This window comes from Chamaea fasciata, unplaced genomic scaffold (genome assembly GCF_029207755.1).
Source record: "Chamaea fasciata isolate MVZ Bird 193981 ecotype frontalis unplaced genomic scaffold, bChaFas1.0.hap1 SCAF_618, whole genome shotgun sequence".
In the NCBI taxonomy this organism is placed as follows: domain Eukaryota; kingdom Metazoa; phylum Chordata; class Aves; order Passeriformes; family Sylviidae; genus Chamaea; species Chamaea fasciata.
In genome coordinates this window covers 12055-25505 of record NW_027094703.1, presented here as the reverse complement: position 1 = coordinate 25505, position 13451 = coordinate 12055, and the positions used below count along the sequence as shown (strand labels likewise).

The 13451-nt window shown below is 55.8% G+C and overlaps 1 protein-coding gene across 1 annotated transcript; it reads right to left on the bottom strand.

Moving 5' to 3' along the window:
• Positions 1-717: 717 nt before the first annotated feature.
• On the bottom strand, positions 718-12215 carry LOC136305748 (syntaxin-1B-like). Its single transcript, XM_066209063.1, has 10 exons — positions 12110-12215; positions 10265-10339; positions 9063-9162; positions 7440-7514; positions 7274-7347; positions 5918-6026; positions 5201-5274; positions 4618-4755; positions 4160-4270; positions 718-3404 (listed from the first exon to the last, which is right to left on the bottom strand). Exons 1-10 carry the CDS (start codon positions 12137-12139, stop codon positions 3324-3326), a joined length of 867 nt encoding a protein of 288 aa, XP_066065160.1. The 5' UTR covers positions 12140-12215; the 3' UTR covers positions 718-3323.
• Positions 12216-13451: the final 1236 nt, after the last annotated feature.

Sequence of the window (13451 nt, the reverse complement as noted above, 5' to 3'; positions counted from 1 at the left end):
TGATACGTTTTCTATTAAATTTCCATTCAACTTCCCGGTAAATTTTTATTAAATTTCTGTTAAATTCTTCTTATCATTTCTATTGAATTTTCTATTTAATTTTCTAATAAATTTCCGTTCAGTTTTCTACTCAATTTTCTACTAATTTTCTATTAAAATTCCGATTAAACTTCCGTTAATTTTCTATGAACTTTTCCATTAAAATTTCCATCAAATTCCTGTTAATTTTTCTGTTAAATTTTCTAATAAGCTTTCCATTAAATTTTCTATTAATTTTCTCTTAAGTTTTCTATTAAATTTCCATTAAAATTCCTATAAAATTTCTAATAAATTTCTCTTAAGTTTTCCATTAAATTTTCTATTAAATTTTCTATTAAATTTCCATTAAATTTCCATAAAATTTCTATAAAATTTCCACTAAAATTTCTGTTAAATTTCTGTTAAATTTTTTCCGCCCCTTTGTGGGCGCCATCTTGGATCTCAGAGGAAGATGACGATGATGAAGGCCGCCCCCCAATTAAGATCTCAATTAACACTCCCGCGCTTTCCCGCGGCTCCCCGGGCGCCATCTTGGACGCCGGCGCGGGAGGAAGAGGAGGAAGAGGAAGGTGCCGCTGAGGAAGAAGAGGCGGAGCCGGCTGCGTTTGTGGCAATGGCTTTCGTAGCAAAGACATCACAGACCACGAGGGGGCGGTTACAGAGCGCGGGGGGAGGGGCCGGGGGGGAGGGGCCAGGCGGGCGCCCCCGTCCCCCCGGGGGGTGGGGGAGGGGCAGCGCTGAGGTTTGGGATCCCCCAGGGGGCGCCCCCCACGGCCCGGCGGCGGCGTTGAGGGGGTGGGGGGAGGGGCGCGGGGTGGGCGTGGCCTCGGCGCGGGGGCGGGAAATCCGGGGGGGGGGGAGGGAGGCGTTCGGCCGGTGGGGGGAGGGGGGAGATGTGGGGGCGGGGGAGGGGCGTGTTTGGTTGTTGATGACGTCATTGGGTCATCAATGCAGCCACTGGGTCATTGATGATGTCATTGGGTTATCAGGGAGGCCGTCGGGTCATTGATGACGTCATCGGGTCATCAACGCGGCCGTCGGGTCATTAATGAGGTCGTTGGGTCATCGATGAGTTAATTGGGTCATTAATGAGGTTGTTGGGTCATTGATGAGTTAATTGGGCCATCAATGGGGTAATTGGGTCATGGATGAGTTAATTGGGTCATTAATGAGGTAATTGGGTCATTGATGAGTAAATTGGGTCATTGATGAGTTAATTGGGTCATGGATGAGTTAATTGGGTCATTAATGGGGTAATTGGGTCATGGATGAGTTAATTGGGCCATCAATGGGGTAATTGGGTCATCAATGAGTTAATTGGGTCATTAATGAGGTCGTTGGGTCAGCGATGAGTTAATTGGGTCATTAATGAGGTTGTTGGGTCATGGATGAGTTAATTGAGTCATTAATGGGGTAATTGGGTCATTGATGAGTAAATTGGGTCATTGATGAGGTCGTTGGGTCATCGATGAGTTAATTCGGCCATCAATGAGTTAATTGGCTCATTGATGAGGTCGTTGCATCATCGATGATGTCATTGGGCGATTGATGACGTCACTGGGCAATCAATCAATGGGGCCATTGGGTCATTGATGAGGTGACGTGGTCACCGATGACGTCACTGGGTCATCAATGGGTTTATTGGGTGATTAATGAGGTCGTTGGGTCGTTGATGAGGTCGCTCAACAGTTGCCCAGTTAATCACCGGTCACTTGGTTAATTACCGGTCACTTGGTTAATCACCGGTCAGTCAGCACTGGTCAGCGCGGTGGGGGAGGGGTTGATTGGCCAATGAGTGACCGGTCACCCAGTGGGGAGGCAACTGGTTTGACTGGTCAGTGATGGGTTGACCAGCTGGTGAAGGGTTAACCAGATGGGTACTGGGTTAACTGGTGGGTGATGGGTTGGGAACTGGTTTGAACTGGTTAAAGACGGGTTAACCAGTTGGGTAGTGGTTGAACTGGTCAGCGATGGGTTAACCAGTTAGGTACTGGGTTAACTGGTGGGTGATGGGTTAACCAGTTGGGTACTGGTTTGAACCGGTTAATGACAAGTTAACCAGCTGGGTACTGGTTGAACTGGTTAATGATGGGTTAACCAGCTGGGTACTGGTTGAACTGGTGGGTGATGGGTTAACCAGTTGGGCGGGTGATGGTTGGACTGGTCAGGGGGGGTCGCTGGGGCTGTGATGGCGCCGGCGCGGTGGGAATGGGCGGAGTCAACCCAACCCAACCCAACTGAACTGAACTCAACCAAACCCGACTCAACCAACCAAATCCAACCCAACTCAACCCAACTGGGATGACCCAACTCAACCAAACCCAACTCAACCAAACCCAACTCAACCAAACCCAACTCAACCAATCAAATCCAACTCAGCCCAGTTAACCCCGACTCGATAAACTCAAAAAAACTCAACCCAACTCAACCAAACCAAACCCAACCAATCAAAGCCAACCCAACCCAACCCAACTGGGATGGGTCGACTCAACCCAACTTAACCCAACGCAACCAAACCCAACTCAACCAATCGAATCCAACCCAACTCAACCCAACTGGGATGAGCCAACTCAACCCAACCCAACTCAACTGAACCCAACCCAAAAAACTCAACGCAGCTCAACCAAGCTTTGACCAACTCAACCCAAACCAACCGAACTCAACCCCACTTGTCTCAACCAATCAAATCCAACTGGGATGGGCCAACCCAACCCAACCAATCCAACCCAACCCAACTCAACCCAACTTCGACCGACTCGACCCAACCCAACCAATCCAACCCAACCCAACTCAACCCAACTTCGACCAACTCGACCCAACCCAACCAATCCAACCCAACCCAACTCAACCCAACTTCGACCGACTCAATCCAACCCAACCCAACTCAACCCAACTTCGACCGACTCGACCCAACCCAACCAATCCAACCCAACCCAACTCAACCCAACCCGACCCATCCCCCGCACTGTGGGCGTGGCCGATGTCACCGTGGGGGGGCGTGGCAGAGTGGCGATGATGATGATGATGATGACGATGATGATGATGATGATGACGATGATGATGGACGAAGGCCGAGCCGGGACCGCTCAGATTTCACCGGCGCCGCCGAAAACCCGCCCCCCTCCCCCACCCCCCCCGAAAAATTAATATTCCTTTTAATTTATTCGCCATCTCGTTCGGGATGCGCGTCGTTAACGAGGTGGGGGCGTGGCCAAAGGGGGCGGGGGAGGGGGCGCCATGAGGGGGTGGGGGGAGGGGCTTCGGGGGCTGGGGGGGAGGGGCCTCTACAAGCCCAAGGTGCCCCCGATGGAGGAGGCCAGGACCACGCCCAGCACCACGCAGCAGATGATGATCATGATCTTCTTCTGTTGGTCCCGAATTTTCGGGGTCGAGATTCGGCGTTTTCGGCAAATCCGGGACAAAATTTTGGGATTTATCGGCGAATCCGGGAAAAAGTTTCGGGATTTTTCGGCAAATCCGGTAAAAAAAAAAAAAAAAAAAAAAGAAAAATTCAGGATTTTCGGCGATTCCAGGACGAAATTTGGGATTTTCGGCGAATCCGGGAGCCGGTGGGGGAGGGGAGAAAAGAAGGGAGAAGCATCAATGGCCACACCCCCAACACGGCGGCCATCTTGGGTTTTCGGCGGCCATTTGGGGGCCTTGGCAGCCATATTGGTTTTGTGGCGGCCATATTGTGTTCATGGCGGCCATATTGGATTCATGGCAGCCATATTGGGGTCTTGGCGGCCATACTGGTTTTGTGGCGGCCATATTGTGTTCACGGCGGCCATATTGGATTCATGGCAGCCATATTGGGGTCTTGGTGGCCATACTGGTTTTGTGGCGGCCATATTGGATTCATGGCAGCCATTTTGGTTTATTTGGTGGCCATATCGGTTTTGTGGTGGCCATATTGGACTCACGGCGGCCATGTTGATTTCTTAGCAGCCATATTGGGGTCTTGGTGGCCATATTGCTTTTGTGGCGGCCATATTGGATTCATGGCGGCCATATTGGTCTTTTGGTGACCACACCGACTTCCCGTCCCCCCCCATCACCCCCCGGTGACTCCAGGGGGCGGGGCCACGCCCCGACCACGCCCCCCCGGCCCCGCGCTCACCCGCCGGGCCTTGCTCTGGTACTTGACGGCTTTTTTGGTGTCGGACACGGCGCGCTCGACGTAATCCACCGAGTGCTCCACGTTGTACTCGATGCGGTCGATCATCTCGCCCTGGGGGGGACTGAGGGGTCACCCTGGTGACCTCCGACCCCTCCCGGGTGACCTCTGACCCCTCCCGGGCGACCACCGCTCACTCCAGGTGACCTCTGACCCTTTCTGGTGACCCTCACTAGGTTCAGGTGACCCCTGACCTCTCCCAGGTGACCATCAGCAGGTCCAGTTGACCTCTGACCCCCTCCCAGGTGACCTCTGGTCACTGCCAGGTGACCCTTGGGATCTCCTTGGTGACCCTTGGTGGACCTCGGTGACCCTCAATGGGCCTCCGTTGACCTCTGGTGGGTCCAAATGACCTCTGGTGACTCCCCGGTGACCCCGGGTGACCCCCGGTGACCTCTGACCTGGCTCTCGACCAGCATGGCCATGTCCACGAACATGTCGTGCAGCTCGCGGATGCTCGTCTCCAGCTTGATGATCTCGTTGTGCCGCGTCTCGATCTCGTTCAGCGCCTGCTTGGTCATCTGCGAGTCCATCTTGATCTGCCCGGACAGGGGTCACAGGGGTCACCCGGGGGGTCACCCGGGGGGTCACCCGGGGGGTCAGGGGTCACCTGAGATCTCCAGGTGGTCACCGGGGAGCTCCAGTTGCTCCCAGCTGCCCCCGTTGACCCCCCCCGTGACCTCAGTGACCTCCAGCGACCCCAATGACCCCTGGGTGACCCCAAATGGGTCCCTGTGACCCCTGGGTGACCCTGATGACCCCACTGACCCCAAATGACCCCAAATGACCTCCAGTGGGTCCCAACGACCCCTGGGTGCCCCCGGTGACCTTTAGACGACCCCAGCGGTCACTCACGTCGTCGGTGAAGATGGCCAGCTCGCCATTGACCCCCAGTGACCCCCAGTGACCCCCTGTGACCCCAGTGGTTCTCAGTGACCCCTGGGTGACCCCGGTGACCTTTAGACGACCCCAGCGGTCACTCACGTCGTCGGTGAAGATGGCCAGCTTGCCGCTCTCCAGCATGTCCTCCAGCTCCTCGTTGGTCGTGGTGCGGCCGGCTGGGGGTGGGGGGGAGGGGCTGGCCGCGGTGACCTTTGACCCCCCCAGAGTGACCTCTGACCGCCAAGAGTCAGCCCTGACCCACCCACACTGACCACGCCCCCTCAGAGTGACCCTTGAACCCCCAATGACCTCTGAACCGCCTGGAGTGACCCACTGACCTCCCAATGACCCTTGACCCCAATGACCTCTGACCCCCACTGACCCCTTGGCCCTCCGATGACCCTTGACCCCTGGTGACCCCATGACCCCCAATGATTGTTTGACCAAGAATTGACCCTTGACCCTCTGATAGCCCCTGACCCCTGGTGACCCCCGATGACCCCTGGATGACCCTTGACCCCAGGTGAGCCCAGGTGACCCGCACTGATCTCCAGCTGGCGCTGGATCCACTCCAATGACCCCTGACCCCCTCTGACCCCTGGATGACCCCCGATGAGCCCCGATGACCCCAGGTGAGCCCAGGTGAGCCCAGGTGAGCCCAGGTGACCCGCACTGATCTCCAGCTGGCGCTGGATCCACTGCAATGACCCCTGACCCCCTCTGACCCCTGGATGACCCCTGACCCCCGATGAGCCCAGGTGACCCCAGGTGAGCCCAGGTGAGCCCAGGTGAGCCCAGGTGAGCCCAGGTGACCCGCACTGATCTCCAGCTGGCGCTGGATCCGGTCCTTGCAGCGGTCGCGGTATTTGGACTGGGTGGCGTTGTACTCGGTCATCACCTCCACGAACTTCCGGGACAGCGTCGAGTGCTGCGCAGGTGAGACACAGGTGAGGGGCAGGTGAGGGGCAGGTGAGGGGCAGGTGAGACACAGGTGAGGGGCAGGTGAGGGACAGGTGAGGGACAGGTGAGACACAGGTGAGGGGCAGGTGAGGGACAGGTGAGGGGCAGGTGAGGTCAGACAGGTGAGATATGGACAGGCTAGGGACAGGTGGGACATGGACAGGTGAGATGGGACAGGTGAGATCAGACAGGTGAGATGGGACAGGTGGGCTGGGACACGTGAGACATGCACAGGTGAGACGGGTGAGGCGAGATCAGACAGGTGAGACACGGACAGGTGAGACAGGTGGGATCGCACAGGTAAGACAGGTGAGATCGGACAGGTGAGACACGGACAGGTGAGACAGGTGAGACTGGACAGGTGAGACGGGCCAGGTGGGACGGGCCAGGTGAGATCGTACGGTGGCAGCGCTGCTGAACCTGACGACGACGACGACGGTGCTGGTGAAGAAGGTGACGATGGCGATGGTGGTGATGGCAAAGATGGAGATGACGACGATGACGACGATGAAGATGAAGACGACGAAGACAACAACGGCCATGGCAATGATGGAGATGATGATGACGATGATGACGACAAAGTCACCAGGATGATGACGAAGGTGAAGATGAAGACAACGATGACGATGATGATGAAGACGACGATGAAGATGAAGACGACGATGAAGATGACGAAGACAACAACGGCCATGGCAATGATGAAGATGATGATGACGATGAAGATGATGAAGACGATGATGACAAAGTCACCATGATGATAATGAAGATGAAGATGACGATGAAGATGACGAAGACAACAACGGCCATGGCAATGATGAAGATGACGGTGATGAAGATGACAATGAAGATGATGACGATGATGACGACAAAGTCACCATGATGATGACGAAGATGAAGATGAAGACGATGAAGACGATGATGATGAAGACGACGAAGATGAAGATGATGACGAAGATGAAGACAACGATGACGATGATGATGAAGACGACGATGAAGATGACGAAGACAACAATGGCCATATCAATGATGAAGATGACGGTGATGAAGATGAAGATGATGACGACAAAGTCACCATGATGATGACGATGACGAAGATGAAGACGACGATGACGATGATGATGAAGACGACGATGAAGATGAAGATGACGACGACGAAGACGAGGATGACGAGGATGACGAGGATGACGAGGATGACGAGGATGACGAAGGCCTCACCTGCGTCTTGCGGATGCGCAGGTCGGCCGAGGAGCGGTTCAGCCCCTCCTCCTGCTCGATGCTCTGCTCGATGGCTGCGGCCGGAGCGGGCAGTGGTCACCCGCTGGTCACTCAGCGGTCACTCAGCGGTCACTCGGGGGGTCAGGGGTCAGGGGTCAGGGGTCACCTTTCAATTTGGAGCGCACTTTGTTCGCCGTCTTCTTGATGTCGGCCGTGAGGTCCTCGAGCTCCTGCTTGGTCTCTGTAATGACCACAGAGTGACCGCTGAGTGACCGCTGAGTGACCGCTGAGTGACCACTCTGATCGGTCAGTGATTGGTCAGTGACTGGTCAGTGACCAGTGAGTGACCGGTCCTCGAGCTCCTGCTTGGTCTCTGTAATGACCACAGAGTGACCGCTGAGTGACCGCTGAGTGACCGCTGAGTGACCACTGAGTGACCAATGAGTGGCCACTCTGATCGGTCAGTGATTGGTCAGTGATTGGTCAGTGACCAGTGAGTGACCGGTCCTCAAGCTCCTGCTTGGTCTCTGTAATGACCAGAGTGACCACTGAGTGACCGCTGAGTGACCACTGAGTGACCGCTGAGTGACCACTCTGATTGGTCAGTGATTGGTCAGTGACTGGTCAGTGATTGGTCAGGGATTGGTCAGTGATTGGTCAGTGACCAGTGAGTGACCGGTCCTCAAGCTCCTGCTTGGTCTCTGTAATGACCAGAGTGACCACTGAGTGACCGCTGAGTGACCAATGAGTGACCACTCTGATCGGTCAGTGATTGGTCAGTGATTGGTCAGGGATTGGTCAGTGATTGGTCAGTGACCAGTGAGTGACCGGTCCTCGAGCTCCTGCTTGGTCTCTGTAATGACCACTGAGTGACCGCTGAGTGACCGCTGAGTGACCACTCTGATCGGTCAGTGATTGGTCAGTGATTGGTCAGGGATTGGTCAGTGACCACTGAGTGACCACAGAGTGACCACTCTGACTGGTCAGTGACCAGTGAGTGACCAGTGAGTGACCAGTGAGTGACCAGCCACTGACCAATGACCCCGTTAATGACTCAATAACCCCGTTACTGAATTAATAACCACCCTAATGAATTAATGACCCTGTTCATTACCTAATGACCCCATTCACTAATTAATTAGACCATTAATTAGTTGATTAGCTCAGTCTCGTCGGGTGGCGCTGTGCTGCCCGAGGACCCCATTAATGACCCAATTAATGACCCAATAACTCAATTAATGGCCGCAATAATGACTCAGTGACCCCATTAACGATCCAACGATGAAGTCGATTAGTTAATTAGTTAATTAGCTCACTCTCATCGGGGTTGGGGGCGGCCAGGATGGCGCTGTGCTGCCCAATTACCCCATTAATGACCCATTAATGACCCGTTAATGACCCGATAACCCCGTAAATGGCCCGATGACCGCGCTAATTAATTGATGACGGTGTTAATTAGCTAATTAGCTCACTCTCGTCGGGGGCGGCCAGGATGGCGCTGTGCTGCCCAATTACCCCATTAATGACCTATTAATGACTTGTTAATGACCCAATAACCCCGTAAATGGCCCGATGACCGCGCTAATTAATTGATGACGGTGTTAATTAGCTAATTAGCTCACTCTCATCGGGGTTGGGGGTGGCCAGGATGGCGCTGTGCCGCCCAATTACCCCATTAATGACCTATTAATGACCCATTAATGACCTGTTAATTACCCGATAACCCCGTAAATGGCCCGATGACCACACTAATTAATTGATGACGGTGTTAATTAGTTAATTAGCTCACTCTCATCGGGGTTGGGGGCGGCCAGGATGGCACTGTGCTGTTTCTTCACCTGCTCCACGTCCTCCGAGAGTTTCTCGATGCAGCCCCGGATCTCCTCCACCTGCGTTTGGGGGATTTTGGGAATTTTTGGGAATTCTGGGGGATCCGGGGGGGACCCAAGAAAGATTTGGGGGGATTTTGGGGGAGATTTGGGGGATTTGGGGGATTTTTTGGGGGAATTTTGGGGGATTTTGGGGGGAAATCCGAAGGGATTCGGGGAGATTTTGGGAGGGTTTCTGGGGTCCCAGAGGGGTTTGGAAAATTCGGGGGGGGGGCGGGAATTTTCGGGGGTCTTGGGGGGATTTTGGGGGATCCCAAATTAATTTGGGGGGGATTTGGGGGGATTTTTGGGGGGTCCTGGGTGGAATTTTGGGGGATTTGGGGGATCCCAAAGGGATTTGGGGGGATTTTGGGGATTTTTGGGGGATTTTGGGGGATTTTGGGGTATTTGGGGGGGATTTTGGGAGATTTGGGGGATTTTGGGGGGATTTTTGGGGATTTTTGGGGGATTTTTGGGGGTCCCGGAGGGAACTGGGGGGTCCCAGTCTCACTTTTGGGGGTCCCGGGTGTATTTTGGGGTTTTTCGGGGGGTCCCGGACCCATTTTCGGGGGTCCCGGATCCATTTTTGGGGGTCCCAGACCCGTTTCCGGGGGTCCCGGATCCATTTTCGGGGGTCCCAGACCCGTTTCCGGGGGTCCCAGACCCGTTTTCGGGGGTCCCGGATCCATTTTTGGGGGTCCCAGACCCGTTTTCGGGGGTCCCGGATCCATTTTTGGGGGTCCCAGACCCGTTTCCGGGGGTCCCGGATCCATTTTTGGGGGTCCCAGACCCGTTTCCGGGGGTCCCGGATCCATTTTTGGGGGTCCCAGACCCGTTTCCGGGGGTCCCGGATCCATTTTTGGGGGTCCCAGACCCGTTTCCGGGGGTCCCGGATCCATTTTTGGGGGTCCCAGACCCGTTTCCGGGGGTCCCGGATCCATTTTCGGGGGTCCCAGACCCGTTTCCGGGGGTCCCGGATCCATTTTCGGGGGTCCCAGACCCGTTTTCGGGGGTCCCGGATCCATTTTCGGGGGTCCCAGACCCGTTTCCGGGGGTCCCGGATCCGTTTTTGGGGGTCCCAGACCCGTTTCCGGGGGTCCCGGCTCGGTTTCCGGGGTCCCACCTGCTCGAAGAACTCGTCCATGAAGTGATCCCTGTCCACCGTCACCACCTCGTCCTCATCGTCGCTGTCCTTGGCCTGCGGGGGGCGCTGTCACCGCGGGGGGAGGCGTGGCCAAACACAGACCACGCCCCCCCGCTATCTCCCATTGGCTGAGAGCCCCCGATCCCCTCACCCGCCTCATTTGCATAACCCCGCCCCTGCACTCTCCCATTGGATGAGAGCTCCCTGTCCCCCGAGCCCATCTCATTTGCATGTCCCCGCCCCTCTACACCCTCCCATTGGCCGAGAGCCCCCAATCCCCTTTCCCCCCCTCGTTTGCATATCCCCACCCTTCGCACCCTCCTATTGGCTGACAGGACCAAACCCCCGCCCCTCCCACTGCTTCATTTGCATATCCCCGCCCCTGCACCCTCTGATTGGCTGAGAGCACCCACTCCCCCCCGCCCTGGCGTGGTCTGACCCCGCCCCTCCCACCACCTCATTTACATAATCCCGCCCCCCAGTGACCCCCAGTGACCCCCAGAATGGGTCCCAGTATCTCCCAGTAACTCCCAGTAAGTCCCAGAATGATCCCAGTAACTCCCAGTGCCCCCCAGTAACCCCGACAATGATCCCAGTATCTCCCAGTAACTCCCAGTAACCCCGAAAACAGTTCCCAGTGTCTCCCAGCGACCCCAAAAACGTCTCCCAGTATCTCCCAGTAACTCCCAGTGCCCCCCAGTGACTTCAACAACGTCTCCCAGTGGCTCCCAGTGACTCCCAGTGACTCCCAGTAAGTCCCAAAACGATCCCAGTAACTCCCAGTGACCCCAAAAATGGTTCCCAGTATCTCCCAGTGACTCCCAGTGACTCCCAGTGACTCCCAGTGCCCCACGAGCCCCTTGCAGGTCCCACAGTCCGAACCCCCCCCCAAAAAAACCCCCAAAAACCCCAAAAATCCCAAAAATCCCCCCCAAAAACCCCAAACATCCCCAGAGCCCCCTCGGGCATCCTTGGACCCCCCAAAAAATTCCCCAAATCCCCCAAAATCCCCCCAAAATTCCCCCGAAATCCCCAAAATTCCCCCAAATTCCCCAAATCCCCCCAGAGCCCCAAAATCTCCGAATTTCCCCAAATTTTTCCCCCAAATCTCCCCAAATTCCCCAAAAATCCCCCAAATTCCCCCCAAAAAACCCCAAAACCCCCAAATTCCCCCCAAATCCCCCAAAATCCCCCAACGCCCCCAAATTTCCCCAAATCTCCCAAATCTCCGGTTTTCCCCCCAAATCTCCCCAAAATCCTCAAATTGCCGCAAATCCTCCAACTCCCCCCGACCCCAAAAACCTCCAGATTTCCCCCAAAATCCCCAAAATCTCCCAAACCCTCCGACTCCCCCCCAAACCCCCGATTCCCCCAAAATCCCCCAAATTTCCCCAAATCCCCCAAATTTCCCAAAATCGCCCGAATTTCCCCCCAAATCCCCCAAACCCTCCGACTCCCCCCCGACCCCCGATTTCCCGAATTCCCCCAAATCCCAAAATTTCCCCCAAAATCCCCCAAATTTCCCCCCAAACCCCCCAAACCCCCCAAACCCTCCATCTCCCCCCGAACCCCAAAATCCCCCAAATCCCCCAAATTCCCCCGAATTCCCCAAATTCCCCCAAATTCCCCAAATCCCCCCAAACCCCCCGAATTCCCCGAATTCCCCAAATTCCCCCGAATCCCCCAAATTCCCCAAACCCCCCAAACCCCCCGAATTCCCCCCAAACCCCCCTCCCCCCCCAGCCGCCCCCCGCCCCCCCCGCCCCCCAAATTCCCCCGAATTCCCCCCAAAATCCCCCCCCGTCCCCTCCCCCCCCCGCTCACGCTGCGGAGCTCCTGGGTCCGGTCCTTCATGGCGGTGGGGGGAGGGGAAGGGTTTCGGGGGGTGGGGGAGGGGCGGGGGGAGGGGCCGGGGACCCCCCGATCGGGGGTTTTTTATGGGGGGGGTGGGGGGGGGAGGGAGGTGGTTTAATTATTTTTATTTTTAATTAATTTGGGGGGAGGGGGGGAGGTCGGTGGGTGGGTGGGGGAGGGGCCCCGGGGGCTGCGGCGGCGGCTGCGGCTGCGGAATGGGGGGAGGGGCGGGACGGGGGGGGGGGAGGGGTGGGGAGGGGGGAGGGGCTGCGCCAAAAAGGGGGGATGCGGCGGAGGGGGGCGTGGCCGGCCGCTAAGCCACGCCCATGGAAAGACACGCCCACTTTGGAGTGTGGGAAAATGGGGGGGGGAGGGGCTGCGGGAAAAGGGGGATGCGGTGGGAAAAGGGGGCGTGGCTTAGGGAGGGGAGTGTAAAAAAGGGGGAGTGGCTTGAATGGCCGAGCCACGCCCCCTTCGGAGCGTGGGAAAATGAGGGGGGAGGGGCTGCGCCAAAAGGGAATGCGGAGGGGAAAGGGGGCGTGGTTTGGGGGCGTGGCTTGGGGAGGAAATGTAACGAAGGGGTTTGGGAGGGGCGTGGCCTGGGGGAGGGGCTTGAAGGGGATTTCCACGCCCCCCCAAAATTTGGGAAAGGGGGGAGGGGCCGCGGCAATTAAAAAAAAAAAGGGATGCGGTGGGAAAAGGGGGCGTGGCTTGGGGCAGAGAGGGTTTGGAGGCGTGGCTTAGGGAGGGGCTTGAGGGAGGCCACGCCCCCTTGAAAGCGTGGTGGGAATGGGGGAGGGGAGAGGGATGGGGGGGTTGGGGGGATAAATTTGGGAATTTTTTTTGGAGATTTTCGGGAAATTTTGGGGATTTTGGGGGCGGATTTTTGGGAAATTTGGGATTTTGGGGGTCGATTTTTGGGAATTTCGGGAAAATTGGGGATTTGGGGGCAGATTTTTGGGATTTTTGGGAAATTTGGGATTTTGGGGGCGGATTTTTGGGAATTTCAGGAAAATTGGGGATTTTGGGGGCGGATTTCTGGGAATTCCAGGAAATTTAGGGATTTTGTGGGCGGCGTTTTGGGATTTTTGGAAAATTTGGGGATTTGGGGGCGGTTTTCGGGAATTTTGGCAATTTCGGGGAATTTGGGGGGCAGATTTTTGGGAAATTTTGGGATTTTGGGGCGGATTTTTGGGAATTTTGGGAATTTAGGGATTTTGGGGGAAATTTGAGACTTTGGGGAATTTGGGGATTTTTTTTTTTGGGATAATTCGTGGCCCCTCCCACCCCCCCAGAAACCAGCCACACCCTC

What these genes read in the sequence shown, in the direction of transcription:
- LOC136305748 (XM_066209063.1), bottom strand. Translation starts at nt 12,139, where the DNA reads ATGAAGGACCGGACCCAGGAGCTCCGCAGC. An exon ending in CGCCCCCAACCCCGATGAGA is followed by an intron (nt 7,515 to 9,062) that starts GTGAGCTAATTA and finishes TGGTCATTACAG; the next exon opens with AGACCAAGCAGGAGCTCGAG. An exon ending in CCAGCGCCAGCTGGAGATCA is followed by an intron (nt 5,275 to 5,917) that starts GTGCGGGTCACC and finishes CCCCACCCCCAG; the next exon opens with CCGGCCGCACCACGACCAAC.